The sequence below is a fragment of the Ursus americanus genome, chromosome 17 (genome assembly GCF_024610735.1).
Source record: "Ursus americanus isolate L20-20 chromosome 17, mUrsAme1.1.p, whole genome shotgun sequence".
Lineage (NCBI taxonomy): Eukaryota > Metazoa > Chordata > Mammalia > Carnivora > Ursidae > Ursus > Ursus americanus.
In genome coordinates this window covers 16,638,487-16,661,823 of record NC_142143.1, presented here as the reverse complement: position 1 = coordinate 16,661,823, position 23,337 = coordinate 16,638,487, and the positions used below count along the sequence as shown (strand labels likewise).

General features: G+C 41.3%; 2 protein-coding genes across 3 annotated transcripts in view; one reads left to right on the top strand and one right to left on the bottom strand.

Moving 5' to 3' along the window:
- WASHC4 (WASH complex subunit 4) overlaps nt 1–8,757 on the top strand; it is a 57,919-nt gene extending 49,162 nt beyond the window's left edge. The window contains exons 29-33 of the mRNA XM_045779971.2: nt 755–902; nt 3,162–3,258; nt 3,766–3,962; nt 4,439–4,535; nt 6,483–8,757. Coding sequence (XP_045635927.2) covers nt 755–902; nt 3,162–3,258; nt 3,766–3,962; nt 4,439–4,535; nt 6,483–6,550 — 607 coding nt within the window. The 3' untranslated portion in view covers nt 6,551–8,757. The remainder of the gene's footprint in view (nt 1–754; nt 903–3,161; nt 3,259–3,765; nt 3,963–4,438; nt 4,536–6,482) is intronic.
- A 3,854-nt stretch (nt 8,758–12,611) lies between these two features.
- Nucleotides 12,612–23,337, bottom strand: part of APPL2 (adaptor protein, phosphotyrosine interacting with PH domain and leucine zipper 2) — a 50,245-nt gene continuing 39,519 nt past the window's right edge. Inside the window, exons 15-21 of one of the 2 annotated variants that reach the window (XM_045779973.2) lie at nt 21,683–21,841; nt 21,469–21,521; nt 19,821–19,995; nt 16,078–16,114; nt 15,752–15,892; nt 14,963–15,010; nt 12,612–13,717 (exon numbers count right to left, since the gene is read on the bottom strand). In XM_045779973.2, coding sequence (XP_045635929.2) covers nt 13,583–13,717; nt 14,963–15,010; nt 15,752–15,892; nt 16,078–16,114; nt 19,821–19,995; nt 21,469–21,521; nt 21,683–21,841 — 748 coding nt within the window. In that variant the 3' untranslated portion in view covers nt 12,612–13,582. The remainder of the gene's footprint in view (nt 13,718–14,962; nt 15,011–15,751; nt 15,893–16,077; nt 16,115–19,820; nt 19,996–21,468; nt 21,522–21,682; nt 21,842–23,337) is intronic. The other variant, XM_045779974.2, reaches the window with a different exon arrangement.

The following is a 23,337-nucleotide window of genomic DNA, read 5'->3' as shown; positions in this document are numbered from 1 at the left end:
GGCTCAGGGCATGATCCCGGCATTATGGGATTGAGCCCCACATCAGGCTCCTCCACTATGAGCCTGCTTCTTCCTCTCCCACTCCCCCTGCTTGTGTTCCCTCTCTCGCTGGCTGTCTCTATCTCTGTCGAATAAATAAATAAAATCTTAAAAAAAAAAAGTCTTATAATGTTTTATACTTTTGAGTACTCTCATCTAAGGTGATAAAAGATTTAAAAAGCCATACCTCCTTGGGGTGCCTGGGTCACTCAGTTAAATGTCTCTCTCTCTCTCTTTTTTTTTAAGATTTATTTATTTGAGAGAGAAAGAGAAAGCGTGCACACGCATGTGCGTGCGCGTAGGCGGGGGAAGAGCAGAGGGAGAGGAAGAGAATCTCAAGCAGACTCCCTGCTGAGCATGGAGCCTGAGGTGGTGGCTCAGTCTCACAGCCCTGAGATATCATGACCTGAGCCGAAATCAAGAATCAGGAGGCTTCGGGCGTCTGGGTGGCACAGTTGGTCTGACTCTTGATTTCGGCTCAGGTCATGATCTCAGGGTTATGAGATCGAGCCGTACGTCAAGCTCCATGCTGGGCTTGGAGCCTGCTTAAGATTCTCTCTATCCCTCTGTCCCACTTCCCACCTCCCCACCCTCACACACATGTGCACGTGCTCTCTCTTTGTCTCTCTCAAATAGAGAGACAGATAGATAGGTAGACAGTCAGCCGTACCTTCTTTTGAGAAAAGAACCGGGTAAATAATGTTTTTTATTTTAGGCATTTGGATTCAGTCCTCAGTGATCACACACGAAATTCTGCTGAAGGCACAGAGTATTTCAAAATGCTTGTAGATGTTTTTGCTCCAGAATTTCGAAGGCCAAAGAATATACATCTTCGAAATTTTTATATCATTGTTCCCCCTCTGGTGAGTATTTTTAGTACCCAAAGTGAATGTTTTTAAAAAAGTAAATAGATCCAGTTTCTTTGTAGCAGGAAGTGCACATAGACTATATTACTTTCTGGTTGTAGATAAAAAAGCTAAATGTGATCTCAGTGAATGTGGCCTAGGAGTTTTACTTACCTAGCAATGCAGAATGAAACTTACTTTACAGTTGAGATGGATTTTTATTTGTTAGTAACTGCTAGAAGAATCTAGTGTTATGTAAATGGAGTGTACTCCATTATATATATATGCCATGTAATCTTTGGGCTGATTATACCATATAATCATTTTAAGTGATTAATGTAGACTAACTTCTAACTTAAAATATGAAGTTATTTCTCACACCATATCTCTTTAAAGTATTACTGTTAAAGGACAAGTTCTCTCTGTACAGTAATAAATACTAACATCTAGATTTAATTTTAAGTGCTCCCTCGTGGTATCATAGTGTGTACTGCTCTAATTCTATATAGTTGCCATCAAAATATAGCTCGAGTTACTCAAAATCACATCATACAACAGTTGTTGCAGTGGGGAAAATGGAGTTTAGAGTTCAGAACGGCATACTAGCAGTAAGAGTTATGTTTCCCTAAAGATTTCTATAATAAAACTTTTTTTAAAAATTTGTGAATGGGTAGCTCTAAAGTCTAAATATCACTAGACAAATGGAGCTTTTGATTACGTCTAACTTCGGTCAAGAGTAATAAATTTTCATATTGCTGCCTGACTTAACGTATCTTCTTACACATTATTACCATTATTATCCTTTGAAAGTAGTGGATGGTCTATGGACAGCTTTTTTCTTTGTATATGTTCTTTTCTACTGTTTTTAAATATGTGTATTGTTAATGCTCTATCATAATTGTTAATGCTTTATCATTACTATATGTTGTAACTGTGATGTAGGAAACATTTTTTCATCCCAAAATAGTGTCAAACTGGAGGCAAAGCTGCCTTAGTTATACTTGGATAACAGTGTAGTTAACTTAGGGTGACGTCTCATCATATTTCTTAAATTTGAAGGACAGTATACTGAAGCCATAGTAAACAGCAAATTATGAGTTTACAGAAGAGTAGAGTTCTGCGGGGCAGCTGTCCGAATTCAGTTAGTGATGGGTGGATGGATAGCACTACAGGGAAGTACAGGACACTGTTCTTGTGCTTGAGTTTATCATCTAATTCCAGAAAAAAAGACAAACATAAATAAGCTATCTAAAAAAAAGATTTAAATAATAGTTGGTAGAGATTTCACAAATCTGTGATCAATTGCCCAGTGAGTTTTACAGGCAAAAAAGTGAAACTCGGTATTTTGTTTCCAGCATAGGATATTATAGTACCTTTCACAGTGTATCACTATTATTCTTAAACATGTCTCTCCTTACCCCTCTAGAGCTGTGCTAGCCCTATATAGCCATAAGTGGCTACTTAAATTTAAATTAATTCAAATTTTATAAAATAAATCTAGTTCCGCCGTTTTGCTAGCCACATTTCTAGTGCTCAGTGGCCGTATATGGCTGGTGGCTTACTGTATTGGACAGTGCGGATACACAGTATTTCTGTCATTGCTGGGAGTGCGGCTCTAGAGTGTGGACTGTATTCCTTTTTTTTTTTTTTTTATCATAATTAATGCCTGGTATAAGGTAATCTTTAGTAAATCTTTGTCGAATAAATGATAAGGTATTTTATAGGAGTTGAATTTTTAGGGAAGCATTTTTTGGGGGAATTCACTTATCCAAATGACTACTAATTCTTTTTAACCATAAAGAATGATAAGAATAGTATTTTAGAGTAAAGTAGCTGGGCAGAAGCAAGGACTACCACACATAAGAGCACTTACGCTTTGAAGTAAATAAAGCAGACCTACTTTTCTGACTCGAGCTTTCACTTAGAGTATGACTTTGGGCAAGTTACTCAGCTTCTCAAGCCTCAGTGTCGTCATCTGTAAAATGTACATAATATTTTAGAAGGAACCATATATGAGGCGCTGTGCTTGGGGTAAGTGGTGATCGGCGATCAAGGGAGTGCTCACTGTTAAAGGACTCTGAAGGAAGAGCCATTAAAAGATACTGGTACAGCTTGTGATCTCACCAGGAGGCTATTAATATGAGGAAGATGTCTCAAATCAAAAGGACAGGAGTCTAGAAGAGATCCTGTTTATAATTTTTGAAATGTCTGTTTTAGGAACTAAATTCTGAAGATATTTTAGCACAGTTGTTTCTCTAATATGTTATATCTTTTTAGACCCTCAACTTTGTAGAGCATTCCATTAGCTGCAAGGAGAAATTGAATAAAAAAAATAAAATTGGAGCTGCTTTTACTGATGATGGCTTTGCCATGGGTAAGCTTAATGGTACTGTTTTTCCATTAATTTTACGTTCACCTATTATAATGGATTTTTAGAAACATTTGCTTAATAGGTCTGTGTGCTCTTTGTTGATTTGTTTTTCCTGAGCAGTGTTGACTCTTTATTTTTTAACTGGGTCATCTGATTAGTAGTACTTGTTTCCATCATTTTATAACATTCATGCCGCCTCGGTATTGCTGATCGCTTCGTCTCGTTGGACCTACTATTTAGACTTTGTTGTGACGGTTTTAGAGTTTTAGCATCTTGTGTTGAGTTTCCCTGTAGCTTCCTCAGTTGCTGGCTGTTTAGCAGTGGAAGTTTTTCCCCAACCTTCCATCCGTGTTGTTCTCTCTAAGTGATTTTCATAGCCTTGTCGTTTCTTTTCTTGATTGGCTTATTTTTAATTCTTCACACTTTCATATCTTTTTTTTTTTTTTAAAGGAATAGAATATAACTTCTGTACTGTTTGTAATTTAGCTTTGGTTTTGCTAATGACTGCAGGTGTGGCTTACATTTTGAAGCTTTTGGATCAGTACCAGGAATTTGACTCACTTCACTGGTTCCAGTCTGTTAGAGAGAAGTACCTGAAGGAGATAAGAGCAGTTGCTAAGCAACAGAATGTGCAGTCAGCTAGTCAAGATGAAAAGCTACTGCAAACCATGAATCTCACTCAGAAGCGCCTGGATGTCTGTCTACAGGTAGAGGAGAGTAATAGTCAAACCTGCTTGACATCTGAAAAAACAAATCCTATGGAAACGCCCTTTTAAACAAGCGAGATGAATAGTGGTATTAAGTGTGTTTTAAAAAGAATGGCATTTGGAAGCCATTTGATTCCATATTAAAAATGGATGAGATTACTTAGTTCAGTTTCTTTTTTCGTTTTTTAAAAAATTTTATTTATTTGAGAGAGAGCACAGGCAGAGGGAGGGGTGGAGGGAGAAGCAGAAACATACTTCCCGCTGAGCAAGGAGCCCAACCCAGGGCTCCATCCCAGACCTGGAGACCATGACCCAAGCTGAACACAGTTACTTAACCGACCGAGTTACCCAGGTGCCCCTAGTTCAGTTTCTGTTTTATGATTTACACTAGAGCTTTTTAGAAATTAGAGATCTATAATAATTTTAATATTTTGCTATAATATTTTCAACTTTTATTTTACTTTTTTTTTACTTAGGAATTTGAATTGCTCTATTTCTCACTGAGCAGTGCAAGAATTTTCTTCAGAGCAGACAAGACTGCAGCTGAAGAAAACCAAGAGAAGAAAGAGAAAGGTCAGTGAGTGGCTTAAATTTGGAAAGACTAATAAATCTTTAATAGTGGCCACTAATACCCTATTTTATCTAGTCAGAATTCCAGCTTCCTTTTCCTTTTGGGAAATAATTTAGAACTAGAAATGCCTTTAAAAAAAAAAAAAGTACAGCCTACATAGATCATTTGTGAAACCAAAAAGGAATTTACATAATTTTTACATTTCATTCTGGGGAAACTTTTTATTCAGTTTCATCTTACTTTAAATAAAATTTAACAAGTTTAGTTTTTCTTACACCTTCAACTTGTGTCTGACAAGAAGGAACAGATTAGGAGGAATACTAAATGTTTTCTGAAGGCAGAGCTGCTGATAACTAGACACAGACTGAATGAGATGGGTCAGGTGGCTGAAGTGGTAGTAGAACAGTAGGGGCTGCATGTAGTGTCGTGGTAAACGGCCTCCTGCCCTCCACCATAGCTAGTGTCAGAGCGCAGTGTAGCCCGGATAACTGATCGTCGTATCGTGAACTTGAGTCATTATGGGAAGGATTCTGTCCATTGTATTCTTTGTAGGATGGTGTAAACTGCTTATTTCATACTTGACTCACATGATACATTTCTCTCAGATTTAAAGTTTAGGAACAGTTGTCTTCCCTGAAGAATGGATGTTTCCTCTTTTCTGTTATAGAAATTATGTAACTTAGGTTTTCCTCTTTGCTTGGAAGCTCAAAACTAGGTACAGCAACTGAGTTGAGTTTTCATGTTTGCCCTTTTTCCTGTTTTCCTACTTGTATTTCACAAATCAAGGTATAAAACTTATATTTCATAAAATGATTTTTATTAATCTTGTTAGTTAAATTTTAAAATATATGTATTTTTACATTGAATAGAGGTGATTCTTTTGGGTAGACCACTTATGTCAAGTACCTATTCCCTGATAATGTTGCATAAATTAAATATTATGTTAATAACTAGGATATGCAGGCATTATTGGAATCTAGACTAAGTATTATGTGCTTGAAAGTATTTCAGGCTGTTACTTGGAAGATGTCCGGTATTTATTACATGAAAATATGTATATATTCTGTTTGGGTCCTTTTCCAATGCTAAGGTAAATTGGAAGAATTTGAGTGAGGTTCGTCTAAATTATGAGGAAATTCAGTTACTGTTTAGGTTCTGCTCAGGCGTTTCCTGCCAGAAGCTTATCTGCAGCGGAGCTTACTGGGAAGACTCTGGGTGGTTAGATATTTACTTTAAGGCCTAAAGCATTCAGGCAAAACAGAGACCTTCCCGTCTCGGTGGCACTCCTTGCTTTGGACTGTTCTTCATGAACTCTGGGATTCTGGTTGGTGCGTAGCACCCACATGCCCAGGTTCCTCTGTTTGAGGACTCTGTCGTAGCTAAAGGTTCTCAAGTGTGTAGTCAGAGTTGGAGGAGACATGAGATAGTTTTCCTCTGTTAATCAAATAGGTGCAAGTGACATTTTGCACGAAAAAACAGGAGTTCATTTATCACAATTATAATAAAAAGCTGCTTTAAAAAAATAAACACAAATGGAAAGTTATCGATTCTGGACAGTTTTATATGTGACTTTGCAGCAGCGTCTCTGTCGTAACGGCAGTGCGCTGTAATAGGGATTTGTTGGCCTGGCTGGGGGAACGAGCCGAGAGGCAGCGCGCCTTCAAACGTGCGTGAGACTCCAGCCCAGACGCAGGTCTGATTTCTCACAGTTCTGTGCCCCTAGTAAGTACCAGTCGGAACATTGCATTTGCAATATTTAGCTTGGATTTCTAAAAAGTAAGGCAAACACACTTGATATACTTCAGGGACCTACTAGGAGGGAAGTATGGGGTAGGTGCACATTTTCTTCATTTGAAATTTAGCAATGTAGTCCTTCTCCGTTTTTACTTAATTCATTTTTAAAAAGTGAACATAAATCCGTCCGTTGTTATTTTCATTGGTGCTGCCAGAAGAGGCAAAAACAAGCAATGGAGACCTGTCGGATGGCACCGTGTCTGCGGATCCGGTTGTCAAATGATGCTGATGGTATGTGTTGCCCCTCTGAGATCGTCAGGATTGTGTCAGTACTGTCGCCAGTGAACTGATGTTAATGAGCTAAGGAGGTGTTTCCTGGGCCACGTCTCTGGTAATCGTGGATGCTGCAGCTCTAAAGCAGTGCCCTAGACTGAAGTCTGTTCTTCTTCCAAAGGCTCTACTTTTCAGAGATTGAGAATGAGGTTTTAAATTGGATTTCTGCCTGGACTTTAGGCTAGCGGATGTGCCTGCAGAGAGTTATCTGAAGTGACGCTGTCGAAGGGCCACTCCAGATTCCTAAACTGCCGCCTCAGAGCTCTTCTCATCTGCGTGAGGGTTTGTAATTTGTATTTGCAAAGGTCTTGGATCCATTTTTGTCTGTCATTGGAAATTCAGTGCATATACTATGTACAGCCAGCAAATACATGTTTAAACAAAATGAATGAAGCCTGAAATTTATGAAGCATACATATCAATATTCTTATAACAGGAATATTTAAAGATGGTTTTGATAGTAGAGGTGAGGCACAAACATGTTATGTACCTTTAATGTACAGTGTAAAACTGATTCATTGTTAATTTCATGTGACTCACAAGAGCTGTTAATGTCTTTGATAAGACATTTTATAACTAGTTTACATTGCTTTGAGAACATGTAACCTCCAACGACTGCTTTAAATTTAAGATTTACTTAATACTCAAGACGAAAGAAAATTCAGAGAAAGCCATAGGGTCCTGCTTGAAGCTTCACTTTGGGTTGAAGGCACTACGTATGATATCAGAGAAAATTATATGGATTTTTATTTCTACATCCAAACTCAGGTTTCTTCTACATTAGTTTGAATTGAAATCTTGGTAATGGTTTAGGCAGACTTTTTCTTTAAACCAAGTATAATCTAAGATACCAGATTAAGCACTGTGCAGGCTTTTTAAAAATTACCACTGTGACAATAAAGTTCTAATAAATTAAATCATTTACTGATTTTAAAAAGTACAGTAAGATTTTGAGTAAATTTAGTTCCTGGCAGGCTACTAGCTTTATTTTTGTAAAGATTATATCAGTTAATAATAAATAAATGGTTAATCATGGCCTATAATCTTTTAATATGATACAGTGATACTTTTACAATGAAAACAAAGTTTAAAACTATACACGTAATACTAACATCATTTGGGAAATAATTGATTTTTCCATCGCACTTGCCTAATTAAGCATTTCTTTGGGTATATCCTGCAAGGAATTCTAACGTTTGATTTCCAGCCTTTGGAACAGGTGTACAGTGCTCTATCTGTATTCATTGGTTACTGGCAGGGTAACTTTCCCAGCCCAAGATAAACACTTTCACTGTTCAGAGTCAGAAGAAACAGAATAGGTAGGAAATCATTTTTGTTTATTATGTAAACATGACTTACAGAGTTCTGTACAATGGATGGATTAAAGGCATTTAATATTTGTAATTCATACTAACTGTAGAAATGGCCCTAAAGCATGCTGCATAAATAGTAATTTATATTCTCATTATTATAAATGTTTATATTAATGATCTTGCTTTGATTGCATCAAATTCGTCACCATTTCATAGCAACAATATTGTTCTTTCTGGTTTTTTTTCTGACTTCCCTAAAATAGCCTCCTTTAATACGGATAGAAATTGTAATTGGAAGAGAATCCAGTGTCTCTGTTCATTATCCCCACATACCAATTATTGTCCATTTTATGAATACTATTTAGAGTTCATATGCCAACTCCATGGGTACGTATAATTGAGAAGAAAGTGATAGATTACTATTTTGCCATTAGTTCAAAATAATGTCACTGCAGTCTGGATAAGTTACACATATTTGAAATAAAATCTCTGAAAAGATAAAGCATACTTAAATGCTATTAAAGTGCAGGGCAATAGGGCTTGAGTATTTCACACCTAAGTTAATACACACATTTAGATGATGGTTTTCTTTGCTAACATATTGTTAAAGATTGTTTTCAGACATACTGTAATTTAAAAGTAGAGCATTTGTTGTAAATTCACAAAAAAATTCAATAATGTTCAAATTCTCAGGAATCAGGACTAACCATAACTTTGTCAGGTCTAATTAAGTTTTGTAAAGGATGGCAAGTTGTTACCTCACTTGAGTGGGGCCTTCCCCTCCCCTAATTCTAAGAAAATATATGTATAATAAAACATTAATAAATATAATTTCAAAAATTTACTTCCCCTGGATGTTTATGTTCAAAATTGAATGTCTTAAACCAGGACTTCTTAACATTAACCTTTTTGGAGTTCCCTTTAATAAAATATAGGGGATCTATCCTTAAAAAAAAATCCTTGCAATCAATAGGCAGAAATTTCAAGTATAGGGGCGCCTGGGTGGCACAGCGGTTGAGCGTCTGCCTTCGGCTCAGGGCGTGATCCCGGCGTTCTGGGATCGAGCCCCACATCAGGCTCCTCCGCTATGAGCCTGCTTCTTCCTCTCCCACTCCCCCTGCTTGTGTTCCCTCTCTCGCTGGCTGTCTCTCTCTCTGTCGAATAAATAAATAAAATCTTTAAAAAAAAAAAAAAATTTCAAGTATAAAATTGGTATTGGTTCCTCTCTGTGTATCCCAGGTGAAGAACTCATACTTTCCTTGGTACATTCTTGATCTTTCTATTGCTTGCTATTTTCAAATAAAAACCCACATGAATGTTTAATTTTAAATCCTAATCCCGGGAAGGGATCCTTGGTTTACAGTGTTTAATGTTAGAAATAACTAGTGCCATTTGCAAACATGAGTTGAACTGAAATGGTAATAATAAATGAGAGCCTGTTAAATATGACACTGGGGATAGGAGACACAAGCCTTTTAAATACAGATGACCCTTGAACAGTCTGGATTTAAACTGTGTGGGTCCACTTACATGCAGTTTTCAAAAATAAATACAATATAGTACGATAAATGTGTATTCCCTTACTTATGATTTTAATAGCATTTTCTCTAGCTTATATTATTACAAGAACATAGTATATATAATACAAGTAACATATACAATAGGTGTTCACTGTAGGGCTTCGGTCAACAGTAGGCCCTTAGTTAAGTTTTTGGGGAGTCAGAAGTTACATGCGGGTATTTGATTGCATGAGGGACTGGTGCCCCTCACCTCCGTGTTGTTCAAGGATCAGCTGTAGTACACTGGGGAAACTGTTCTCAGTAAAGTCTGATGGCTGCTCCTTTGCTCTTCTGAGGCAATTTGTTAAGATTAGGGGAAAGATGGGGTACCATCACATACGTCCTCATGTTACTCTTTGATGGCTAAATGTAAAAAGATTTTAACTAATTTTAATAATTTTTTTTTTTCCAACTAAAGTTTGACGTTTCATACTGATGGTATTCCTTTCAAGAAAGTTTTAACACTACAATTGCAAGTTTTTAGACGTTAGGAAGACTTTAACAGGTTATTAGGGATTTCAGATTTAAAACAAGGGAATCTGGAATAAGTGGGCATCTTTAGAGATTAAATGAACGTCATGCAGTGAACTCAAGACGGTGGTGGCGGTATCAGTGCTTAGTTTATACAAAACGTTCTTAGGTGTAGTGTATACGAAGTCAGTTTGGGCAAATATATGGATACTCTGTTGCCTCTCTTCCTGTAAAACCCGGTTTACCTGACAGTCCAGTTGTGCCCATTAGTGGAGTCATACTCAGCAAAGGAGTTGAAATTTGTCTTCTGATCAGTGTAGATCTGATGTCATAATTCTGGGTCGTCTTTAAAGGCTCTACATTCGCTAATGTATGTAAGGTCTTTGTGTAGTGAAACATTCTTTGGTAATGCCTCAGTATCATTAAAGTGAGGGGGGAAGTTAACACTTTTATATCCAGAAACACCGATCTATATTAACTTTATAGTATTTCATCATTTCAGAATCAGCACAAAAGGTTAACAAAGCATTAAAGACGCTATCTTTAAGTTGATGTAATTATTGAATATCAGAATAATCTTCAAAGGTTTATGTACTTGATGAGAAAAGCATTTGCTAATTGCTGTCTCTGGTTTGTGCTGTATATGCCACAGAGCATTTTAGAAGCATAGACTTTGGAGCCAGACTGATTCGAATCCTGATTTGGTGCCTACCGGTAGGTTTCTTATGCCTTTCATTTTCTCAGGCATAAAATGGCCTAATAGTATAGAGCTCATTGATTGAGGATTGAATTCATTTGTATAAAGTGCTTTATAGGTTGGGAAACAGTAACTACTATAAATAACTCGCTATTACGATGACTCAGAAATGCACTCGGCAGATAGTTCTTAGCTTTACTATTATTGCTCTTTTAGGTGGACAAGTTTGAAGATAAACAGTATGTGACTCTGAGTGGGTCTCATAACAACTATTCCCTTTTAAATGGCCCGGCTAAGTGTGGACAATGGAAGGGAAGTCTTGCACTTCTTAAAAAAAGGTAGTCTGACCGGTGGCCGGCCAACCAGAGGCGATGCTGGGAAATGAAAATGGGTGTGAGTAGCTGGCTGAGCGAAAGCTCCGTTTTTCCACCCTCCCACCTTTCGTTTACGTGACACGTGTTCATTTTTCATAGTGCTTTCATCGTCAATTTAAATTTATCTAAAGAAAGGGCAAGTTATCTACTGTTTCTAAGTTTTAAAATTTGAAAAATATATATAACGTGCAACAGTAATACGTTTGTACTATATGGAAGATAACACCACTTCGGGAGCCACCACGTGGGTTCAAGGCCTGTTGCTCCCACCTCAGATGCTCCCATTGTGCCTCCTCAGATCTCGGCTCCCTTTTCCACTCCAGCGGAAACCACAGCACAGAATTTTGGTGGTAACTCTTTTGTATTTTTCTAGACACCGTGGTGGTTTGGCTGTTTTTTACAGTTACTATAAATGGATTCTTACTGTGTGCTTATAGGACTTTTCTGTATCGTTTCTGAAATCCATCCGTGTTGATGCATTATAGCTGTAGTGTGCTTAGTTTTATTTCTCTAGTGTTCGGTTGATGACATATGGGTCATTTACAAATTTGGGATACTGTGAACAGGGCTACTGTAACTGTTACTGTACATGTCTCTGGGTGTATGTGTTGAGTTTCTCCAGGGTTATACCCACAAGTGAATCTGCTAGGTAGCAGGGCCAAGTACAAGTGCAATGGATACAAGGCCAGGCTTCTCCCGTCCCAGCAGTGGAAGAGATTCCCCATCACTCCATCCCCACCAACAGCCACATTCCTTCCGTCTGGTGAATATATAATATCGCAGTGGTTTTAATTTGCATTTCCTTGATTATTATAGGAAATTGAACATAGTTCCGCTTCAGAACTCTTTTATATTTTATTCTATGAAATGCCTTTCTTACTTTTTTGTTTTTAATGTATTTTATATATTCTGGGTACTAATTTTTTGTTGGTCATCTGTGCCTGCTATTAATATGCTGAGTTAATTTTGTGTTTTCATTCTCTGGTGTTCCCTCCCCCATGGTTTTTTGATAAGTTTTTTTTTCACCTTATGATTTGCATGCTTTGTGGCTTAACTAAGCCACAAATTTTTTAAAAGTTTTATTAGTGAAAACAATTTAGTTTCTAACTATTGTTCACGACTAGATTCTTCCCTCCCAACCTGAACAGTGCTAAGCAAGAAAAAAATTCAGGGGACTTTGGCTCTTGCCGCCTATCGCGCAACTTACTGATTTTATGTGGTTATGATATACACATTTTTGTAAGGCATTAGTTAACACTGAACTAATAATTTCATGGTATATCTCCCTGCTGGCTTAGATCAGTTCACTTTGTCTCTAACGGTATACACATTATAGAAGTGGATTCCTGATGACCCTGTAACAATTTCGGATTACAAAAATTCTGTTAACCCACCATTTTTTAAAAGCAATACCTTGTAACAACTTGGCACTGAGATCACATTATTCTATCCATGTTGAATAGAAGTATTTGATGGTACATCCCTCTCTGCTGTGATTTCATTATGCCCTAAGTTTTTGGAAATTAACATTGAAGATACAGAACTGACTTTAGTTTTCATTCAAGGATGTTCTAGAAAATAACCATAAAAAGCAAAAGAAAGAAACAATGATAGTTTTTATTTGCTAGCATTTATTGCTAGGTTAATTTATTACAAAGACAACAATATTGTTGAACTTGGTTATAATTAAACACACTGTGCCAATTCAAGATCATCATTCTTATTTCATAGGTAGGGGTGGAAATAGGAACTTTGTACCAAGCCCCACAACCAGCCATGCTTCAAGTGAGTTTGAAAATTAATTTGTCCCTTCCTTGAGGAGGGTCTGGCTCAGAAGAATCAGGAACTGGTAGAGCTTCACTCTGTCCATGGCGATCCACCACTAAAAATATCTAAAGGACCGTAAACTTCTGAATGCTGGTTCATTAAGGTTCCAATGTAAAATTGAACATCTTCTGTGGTACTCGTCTGCTAGTCTTTTTATTGCATATCTGAAAAAATTATCAAAACTAGACCTGCATTTGTGCTAGTGCTCAGGCCTCAAAGCAGGGCTTGTCACCTAACTGCACAAATTAATGCTATTACGTCCGACTGTGAGACAAGCTTGATTATAAATACACAATTTTCCGAGTGACAGGCACTTAAAGCTCATTAAGTAAAATACAAAAATAGATTATATTAATAGGAAATATTTAGTGTTTATCAAATTATAAATCTAGGCTTTTACCTTTTTTAAAAAAGGGTACTGGAAACTGAAGAGATGACATTTGAATAAAGTGAACAATGCATATTTTCATTAACTTTCATTCTGAGCGCTGAACAATACAATCTAAGAAAAAGACTTACCACAAAGCACCTAACATAACATTTGTAGATGGGTAGGAATGTTGTCAACCATTTCTTACTGTTTCCCTCCCATCTCTCAGTATCAAGGCATCCAGAGGACATTCCACAGGCGATTGTCAGCATTCTGAAACCAGGTCATGGGCCTGTGTATCAGAGAAGTTGAAAACCCTTAAGGAGGAAGCTCTCCTTCCTGGGTGCTGTTCCCCCAAAGGCCCAAGGGAGTTATGCTTCAGATTCTGCGCCTCTATTTTCACTTGGACTTCCATCACTGTCATCTGCTTGCTCGTTTAACAGTACATACTTCCCATCATTGGTTAGTGGTATGGACAGCATTAACTGAGCCAGTGCTTCTGGGTCCTGAAGTTAGGGGAGTTTGAGAAGGAGAAAAGAAAACGCTTAAAATGCACTTAAGAACCCCTCTGGGCTTGGCTTTCATGACGTTCTGTAAGCTAGCCTCATTCCTTCTGTTAGCTGTGTGTGCCTTCAGGTGAGTCTCCTTGCCTCTCCAAAAAAACTCAACTGCATTACTTCTAGAATCTTGAGCAAGGTTTTGGTCTCAGCCAAAATATTGTTCACACAAATCATAATTGTCTTCCCAGAAAGAGTCCAGAGAGGAACTTCCTTTACAAAACCTTTGTCTTCTAGGTCTTTAACTCCTTTCTCTCTTTCATGCTATACCAAGAGTTGGCAAACCATGGCCATCTGGGTTCACTGCTTGTTTTTATAAGTAAAGTTTTACTGGAACACAGCCATTCATTTACATACTATATGTGGCTGCTTTTGTGTTACAATCACTGAGTAGAGTAGTTGCAACAGATGTAAGCTTAAAAGGCTTATTATCTTGCTCCTTTCAGAATGTTTGTCAACCCCTGATCTATACCATAAAATACTCACTTGTGCTGCTTGCTACTATTTCATGTATATTGGTCTTAGTCCTTGGCCTTCCTACCCTCACCCAACAGACTGGAACTCTCATATGGTACTCACTAGCTGCATGTTCTGCTTATTTACAAATCCAGCTCCTCAGTCACATTAGCTACATTCGATCTGTATATTCAACAGTGCAGAATAGGTCACTGCCGTCCCTGCAGTTCTACTGGACGATGCTGAACTAGAAGCCTCCTGGGGCAGGAACAGGTCTGTCTTGCTCACTGCTGTAATTCCAGGGTTTTATTGTCCAAACTTGGCTCTCGAAAATTTGCTGGGTGAATGAAAGACTAAGTTGCTGACCGGGAGGTGTGGGAATCTTCGTGTCTAGTACATTTCCAGGTGAGGTCTGTCTGTGACCGCTCTGAGGAGCAAGGCCTTTGAGCACACGGTAGATATACTTAAAGTTTCTACCACCTTAATTTGAAAGAAAGAATATCTAGACAACAAGAGCAAGCAAGAAATTAATATAAAGCAGGACTGTAGCAGTGATATTAAGAACTCCACATGTGTTCCCAGTGATCGTGGACCTAGTGAGTCTGGTGGTTAGAATGCTTAAAAGGAAATCTCAAATTTGGCCACACCGCCTGGTGAACATCCTTGCTCTTTCTGAGAGAAATCTTAGTATGTATAGAGGTTTGGAGCAGTTAAAACCAGCACTAAAATGCACCTTACCTTCTGAACCTCAATGATTTCTTTTCCCAAACTAATAGCGTAACATATCTGCAAGACAAAAAAAGTAGTATTTGGCAAAGGTAGAAAAGGACAAAGAACCTTCGGGGGAAAGTGTGACTATGGAAGTACAGTGAGGTCACTCTCTGCTCGTGTCAGTGTGGGGACAGCAGACCTGGCCGTAGGAGATCGATCACACGGGCCTCTGAACATTAGCGCCCACCTCCCCTGGTCTCCTGTTGCCACTCTGTGCCTAACAAAAATGTCCAGGTTCACTGGCAACTGAAGTTACTCCAGTGCTTCAAATCACACTCAGCTACCCCATGTTCACGCACACAGTGGCAAACAGGTGTTTGCTGGAAGAGTTGATTAATTTTGGTTAATTCTAAGCAGCAAATACAGTCACAAAATTTTTCATACTAAACAAGAAGAGTTTCCTGAAGTCTGCTTCCTTGATTTGCCCTGAGACTAGATTTTCTCCATTGTAACTTTTGCTTCAATTTTTTACAGAACAACAAACTTGAAGGTAATTGCTTTTAACATTTCCTAGTATCTTTTCTGAACAGCTGTATCCCACCATTAACATTCTTCACACTCTGTTTAGGAGGACATGCATTTTCCACAGGGAAATTGTATTCCAGTCGGTTTTCTTTCATGGGGCCTTCCTAGAGCTGTTCTCTAAACTCCTCAATGGGCAAAGACTAGTCAACTATCCAGGGGATAGCGCAAAACCCCTTTCAGTGTCTGCTTGGACAGAGATATTATGGAATCTGAAGATGAAAAAAATAAGACCTTTTCGCCTTCTGAGTTGCTTTCAAAAACATATGTGCTCAGAGCCTCTCCACCTGTGGATTCAGGCATGCGGACCACGAAGCCAACCAGTCTCTTGTTCTCCTGATGAGCAGCGAACTGCGTGATGCTGGTGAGTTCAAACTGGAAAGAACAGGAACAGACTATCACACGACTGTTATTCAAAATGAGACAAGTCATTCTCCATGGAAAACATCATGGGAAAAGTGCACTATGAGAAGACAGGCATTAAATTTGGCAAAATCCATGAAGTGCCTACTTTGAATTAAGGAAGAACTACTGAAGTCAGCGTGCATGCAGGTACTTACGTTGGCCCTTGTCACTTGAGTCTGAGGATCTATCAACCTGAAATTTTAAGAGATTCATTATATCACACATGCTGGATAGACTTATATTCTTAGAAGCATCTGTACACGTTCAGCATGAAGTCACAAATACACTTCAAATATGAAAACAGAAGGCCTGGCTGAGGGCAAGGTGACATGGCTCCGTGTGACTCTCCAAGGGGAGCACGTGCCACTGTTCCCGCCTCTGTTGACCCTCGGGCTGTATCTTCACGGAAGAAGATAACAAATAGAGAATTTCACATTTTTTTTAATGATCTTATTTATCAGAAAGCAAGTGAGCACAAGCAGGGGGAGCGGCAGGCAGAGGCAGAGGGAGAAGGAGGCTCCCCACTGAGCAGGGAACCTGATGCGGGACTCGGTCCCAGGACCCTGGGATCAGGACCTGAGTCGAAGGCAGACGCCTCACCGAAGGAGCCACGCAGGCGCCCCGAGAATGTCACATTTCCGTGCTTCCCCAGAGAGGCAGCGTGCGTTCTCCGTAGTGCCGACACAGAACGTGCGTGCGTCAGATTCTGGACAGCCTGCTTCTCAACACACGCGGACTCAACGCGGGTTTTCCTTGGAAGTGTTTGATACGCATTTTTTAAAAATATGGGGTGGGGTGAGAGAATAATGAACAGATTTTAACAAAGCTATTCTGTGGCAGTTTGGGTGTGGGGAAGGACTATTTATGGAGGTGTTCTAGATGTATCTTGAAGGGCACTTGGAGTACTCAGGTTGACATATCTGGGAAAATACACTGCATTACAGAATCTATTGCTATCATATACACATATAAATATCTACTTTCTACACATAGTATTTATTGCTGATCTATAAATTCTGTGGCTAAAAGCAAACAATGTGTTCTCTTGTTAAGAAAACAAAAGGTTATGATTCCATTTATATGAAATGTTCCGAACAGGTCAATCTACATAGAAGCTTAGTGGCTAATGGCTGCCTAAGCCTGGCGGGCTTCAAGGTAAAGGGAACAAGTGCTAATGGGTATGGGTTTTCTTTGGGGACGATGAAGATGTTCAAAAACTGTGGTGATGGCTGCCCAGTTCTGGATATACTCAAAACACTCTGAATGGGCGCACCGCATGGTGGGTAAGCCCCATCTCCGTAAGCGGTTATCTCCCCCACTGGCTACGGTCTGAACTCACGCAGTTACACTATGAAAGCATGCGGTTTACGATCAGAGGGCTCTGAGCTGGCTGCTAACCGCGACCTTGTACAGGCCACCCTGACTTCTCGCAACTGCTTCATCTGTAAAATGGGGATAAGAACCCCCACTTCAAAGAGGTGGTAAAGACAAGGAGAAAATGTGTGTGGAATTTTTAGTAATCTACGAAGCTAAATAAATGTTATTTTTTATTTATGTCCCTATTAATGAATATGAATTTAAAGAGTTTAAAAAGTATACATCATAATTTTCCTAAAGTTGGGTTAAGTTCCCTTACTTAGGTATTTTGTAAAATTTTTTTCATAAATAGAAATAGAACATATTTTGTGAGTAACTTAAGAGACTATCTAAATCAGGTAACGTGGATTTGCCTCGTAAGATCCAATTTTCTGTGGGGCTTCTAAGTGGTCTCAAAACACGAGTGTGTTTACTGCGGTAAAACATACCCGACGTAAAGCCGACCGCTGTCGACATTTTGTACATTTACCACATCGTACGACCATCGCTGCTGTCGGGCTCCTAAAGCATCTTCACCCCCTCGTGAGGAAGCTCCACACCTGCTCAGCCGGCCCTCTCCATTCCTTCTCCTTTTAGCTTCTGGCAACCACTAACCTGCTTTCTCTCCCTGCGGATTTGCCGACCCCGGACCTTTCATGCAAATGCTCTACAAAGTGTCCCTGCCGCCTTTCACTTAGCAGAATGTTTTCAGGGTTCAACAAGGTTCCACCATGTGTCACGACTTCATTCCACTTTTTGGCTATTGTGAATTACGAACATGTGTGTAAACATTTTTATCTGAACACTTGTTTTCAGTTCTTTTGGGTGTCTACCAGGAGTGGAATTCTAGGTTAATTCGTGGAGGAACTGCCAGACTATTTCCCACAGTGGCTGTAACTGGCTTAACAATTCCCACCAGCAGCGGATTCCAATTTTTTCACATCCTTACTAACACCTGTTATTTTCCTTTCCCCCCCCCTCAATTACAGCATCCTAGCGAGTATGAAGCGATATCTCATGGTGGACCCGATGTGTATTTCCCTCACAACTAATGACACTGAGCATCTTTTTATGTGCTTGTTGGCCATTTGTGTATTTCCTCTGGAGAAATTTCCAGTCAGGTCCTTTGTCCAGTTTCTGTTTCTTGGTCTTTTTGTTGATTCTTTTAAGAGTTCTTTATATATTCTGAACATATACCTCTACTAAATACATGATTTGCAAATATCTTCTCCCATCTGTGAACTGTCCTTGTACTATGATAGTATTCTTGGATGTACTATCATTTTTCACAGTGCTTTTACATGTATTTACTCTGATCTTTTTGGTGGAGATTATAAGAACAGTGAGCCGACGCTCAGAAAAGGTGCAGGACCTACTTGGAGAAAAGCTTTAAATAAATATAAGGTTTTATTTGTAATAAACTTATTCTCAGTATAAGGTTTATAATAAATGAAAAGGACTGATTTTAATGAATGGAAGAAACTCTATTCTGATTTTTAACAGAGTCCCACTGACCTTTTTTGAAGCTACTATGTACTGAGCACTTTCCACAATGTCAGTTCTGGGTATAAATATTTTATGTGCATTAACTCATTTATTCCTCATGACAACACTGTGAGGTATGGATCTGGTTATTTTCATCTTCTAGCTGAAGAAACATGCCCGGAGGTTAAACCTTGCCCAGGTCATACAGCTGACAAACACCCAAGCCAGGAATAAACCTGGACATTCTGGCTCTAAAGCAGTGCCGTCGTTCCAGAGAAATAAAATGTAAGCTTCCAACAGAATTTAAAATTTTCTAGCAGCCACATCAAAGAGTGAACCAGGTGAAATAATAGACTTTATTTACTCTAAAAGATCTAAAATATTACCAGCTAGACCTGTTATTAATATAAAAGTTAATGAGATTTTTGCATTCTTTGGGGGGGGTTAGTATGAGGTCCTAGAAATTTGTTGTTTTTTACATTTAAAACCTTTCAATTCAGACTTCAGTTCTGTTTCGAGGGCTGCACGTGGCCACAGCCCCGCAGGTGCCGCTCTCACCGAAGCCGGTGGGAACCATGGCGTGACCGTCCTCTGCCATCGCTCCCACCGATCTTACTACCTGAAACCCCGAGTCCTGTCGGTAACCTCCTTGGCTTCTTTATTTTCGCCCCAACAAACAGTAATCCGATTTTACCCGGGGTGGTCTAGTCATCTCAGGTTCTTGTTCTGTTTTCACTGTTATTTATAAACGGTACATTCCGAAACGAGAACACCCTTTGTTTTTCGAGCCCTGAGTGACGCGGAGCAACTCCCGCGCGATGGCATTTTTACGAACAGTAGGACTCAGCGCTACATTTCTGAAGGCATCAGTCGCTTAGGGGAGCCCCTTCTGCCCAACGTATCTTATAAAATCAAAATGTAAAAAGGAATAGGGCGGAAAGGAGAGTAGGTCTTCACCTGGCTCAAACATGCTAGTGTGAACATTCCAGACGGGTAAATGGGCCTTAAATGGGCAACGCGCTCGAGCTGCCGGAAGGTCTGAAATGAACCCGCGTACCTCAGAGTCCGGCTGGTGACCATCAGGTGGGACTCCGTCGTGCGGAAGATGTTGTGAATCGCCCGGGCGGCCAGCACCTGTCTCATGGCTTCGTAAATCACTTCGCGGCTGGTGTCTGTCCTGACCGCCATGGACCCCAGAAACCGCACCACGAACATCTGCTGCAGGAGCGAGTCTGCAAGACAGCGTTGCTGCTCAGGCTCACGCTCGCGTCCCGCCTGCGGCCGGTCCGCCTCCGCGCGGCTGCCACCCAGGGTCGCAACGCTGTGCCTGAACAAACCCACACGGCCAAAGCCCCGAATCGCCTACTGTCTACACGGCGTGTCTTTGGAGCTGCCGCGTTAGACCGCAGACGGCAGCACCGGAGCGACGTCCTCCCCGCGCCAGTGCTCCGGGCGACTGACGCGGGGCCCCGGGGGCACCTCTCCTCCGAGTCCGAGGTTCCCCGTCTACACAACAGGAATCCAGTACTCTGGCCCGCTGACGAAGTCTCCGACGGGAAAAGGTCGCTGAAGCACAGAAGCCCTGACGTGGGGACTCGGTTCGGTTCCCGCACATCGCGTGTTACCGGCGGGCTGTGAGGACAACCCGAAGCTAACGCACACGCCAGACTACTTGCTTTACCCGATTCCAGCGAGCTAATGCCACGGAGCCCGACCAAACTGAGTAACAGCCACCCTAACAGAGGTCACGAAGGTTTAAAGGGTTTTTTTTCCTATAAGAAAATTCACTTACTTATCTACCATTTTGAACGAAGATGACTTTTCCCTCTATTAGTGTCTTTGCCCCTAAAAATAACTTAAGTAACAGAAGATTAGGAAACTATAACTGATATAAAATTAAAAGTAATTACTCCCATATGAAGATAGTTTTGTAAGTGTGCAAGTTTTTTGGTAGACTTTCCGGGCTGGATTGGACGGAAGGGCAGCCCGAGCTAAGTGGGCAGACCTGAGGCCGAGCCTGTTCGCTTCCTTCCTCCCTTCCCTGCCCCACCCCGTCTAACTCGGAGCGCCCACCCGCAGGCGCTACTGCGCATTCACGGAAGCGGCACGTGATTCTAGGGACGTTCTCAGACTCCAGCCGTGAAGCGGCGTCCAAACGAGGTCTCGCCAGCGCGCGCGGCTCCGAACTGCCGCGGCTGCGAGCCGAGCGCTGCTCTCGGGCGCTAGGTTACCGTCAGCTCTGCCGCAGGAACGTACGTCACGCATCAAAATCTGAACTGAACAAATTAAATACCATTTACCCATGTCCTCTGCAAATTCGCGAACGAGTCGGGATGAGTGTCTGTGGCTAAAATGTAACAGCGTATTTCTGACTCACCCCGATGGCATTTTGTGGTGGCCATCTCATCCTCTCGATCTGTTTTGTAGTGACCTGCCACCTGACTTAGGCTCGGCAGCTTCCTACGCAGGAGCTACCGGAAGGGTGTGGGTGAAGCCAACAGTGCAACGCTTGTAGGAAATCCGTCTGCTTCCCTTCCTTAACCGCACGTGCCCTGATGAGTTTCCACAGAACCACCAATCTGGGGGTCCTAATTTTGCTTCACAGTCCAAGTCCTAGCTCTCTGGAACGTGACTTCAGGTCTCATTTCAATGACTCGCGTCACTCCGTGAGGGGAAAGAGTGAGCACACCAAGCCAGCCACTCACCTTCTGCTTCTGGAAACGTCTCGTCCTCAGTCTCACCAAAAGGGTTGGTGCGCCTAGGGGAATGGCCAGAGTCCAACAATCAATAACTTTTCGGCTACAAGGGTACAAACTCTTGAACGATCAGTCAGAACAGCAAGTCTTGGCAGATGGGTCCCACACAAGAGACCCCGAATGTACTTCCGTTTCCCCGGAGACAGCCTCCCCTGGCCCGTACCTGCTCCCTCTGTTCTGGTCCAGGAATTCTGTGGCAGGAAGGACGATATCGAATTGGATAGGTGTTCCAGGTGCGATGAGCTCGTCGGCGTCAGGGACATGGACTGCTGCTTTGGGAGCAATCTTGTCATTCTCCAGTTCTAAATTTCTCAGGTTCTGGCTGAAGTATAAAGGAGGGAGGGAAAAATCAAATCCCGTTTAACCTTATACCTTTACAATCAAATGAACACGTGTTGAATGCTGAAGTGACTTAAAATGGACAAGGGCGAAGATTTCAGTCAATCCTTCAACTCGTTCTACAAATAAATCCTCACAAAACGTCATTCGTGTCCTTGGTTAAACTCCTTCAGGACCCCCCCGGCCCCCACAGTTAGCTCTGCCGCACAGCATTCTGCATTATGTTCTATTACTCAGCACGTTATCTACGGTCTAGGTCTTTCTTCCGGTGGGACAGGTTTTTGAGAGCAGGGGCTATGGCTAAATCACATTTATTACTTGGTACACAGAAGGCACTCAGAAATGTTAACCGCATGAATGACTACATCTTGGCCTAGCATTCACAACCTGGCTTTAATTTCTCCCAAGAACCCCCCTGCCCCCGTAATGCACCCTCCCTTGGAGCTACCCCTACACCCCCCACTCTTTTTTTTTTTTTTTAAAGATTTTATTTATTTATTCGACAGGATAGAGACAGCCAGCGAGAGAGGGAACACAAGCAGGGGGAGTAGGAGAGGAAGAAGCAGGCTCCCAGCGGAGGAGCCTGATGTGGGGCTCGATCCCACAACGCCGGGATCACGCCCTGAGCCGAAGGCAGACGCTTAACCGCTGTGCCCCCAGGCGCCCCCACACCCCCCACTCTTTTCCTTGCTTCCTTCTCCATCCCAATCCCCTTTTCCAAAACACCAGCTCAAATTCTTGCTCCTCCACGAAGCCTTCCAAGCCAGCCCTGACCCTCTGTGCGCTCCCAGGGACAGTGTTGCACGCCCGTGTGCCCCTGAGCTTGGCACTGTGTGCGCACACGCTGCTAACGCGTCTGACAGAAGAGGACCGTCAGTATGGTGATTAGTCACATGTCACCATGTTTCCTCTCTTCCAGCGTCAGGATGCTGTCATTTAACTTTTCACGTCTTTATGATCTTTTCTTCCCTGCTCGAGGGTAAGCCCCTTTGAGGGAATGTCAACAAAGAATGTCAAAGTATTTTGATTTCTTACGTTATCTGGAGCCTAAGAAGGCTCTTGATATCTCTGTTCCTTTTTCTCGAGTACGTCAATACTAAATACACTGTATGAAACGGCTCTGAGCAGCCACCCGACAGGTGGGCACGCTGAGCGGGAAGCGGACAGAAATACAGCACGGGTGTGCAGACAGCCACTGCATGGACAGACCGCTGCTTCCCCGCCATCGTTTCCAGAAAAGGAAGGTGCGGTCTCTAGAGAAACGGAGTAATTCTGAGAGCTCTCGGTGACCAGGCGGGTGAGCCCAAGAGCGGAGGTGTCGCTGCCAGCTCAGTGCTGTCCCCGACGCCACGCTGCCTCAGTCCACGAGCGCAGAATCCCTGTGCTGCTTCATCCGGGCTCTGAGGGGCGCACGAGTCTACGCGGTGAGCACTGGAGGAAGGTGCGAGCAGAAGCTTAAAGGGAGAAAAGCGAGTCCAA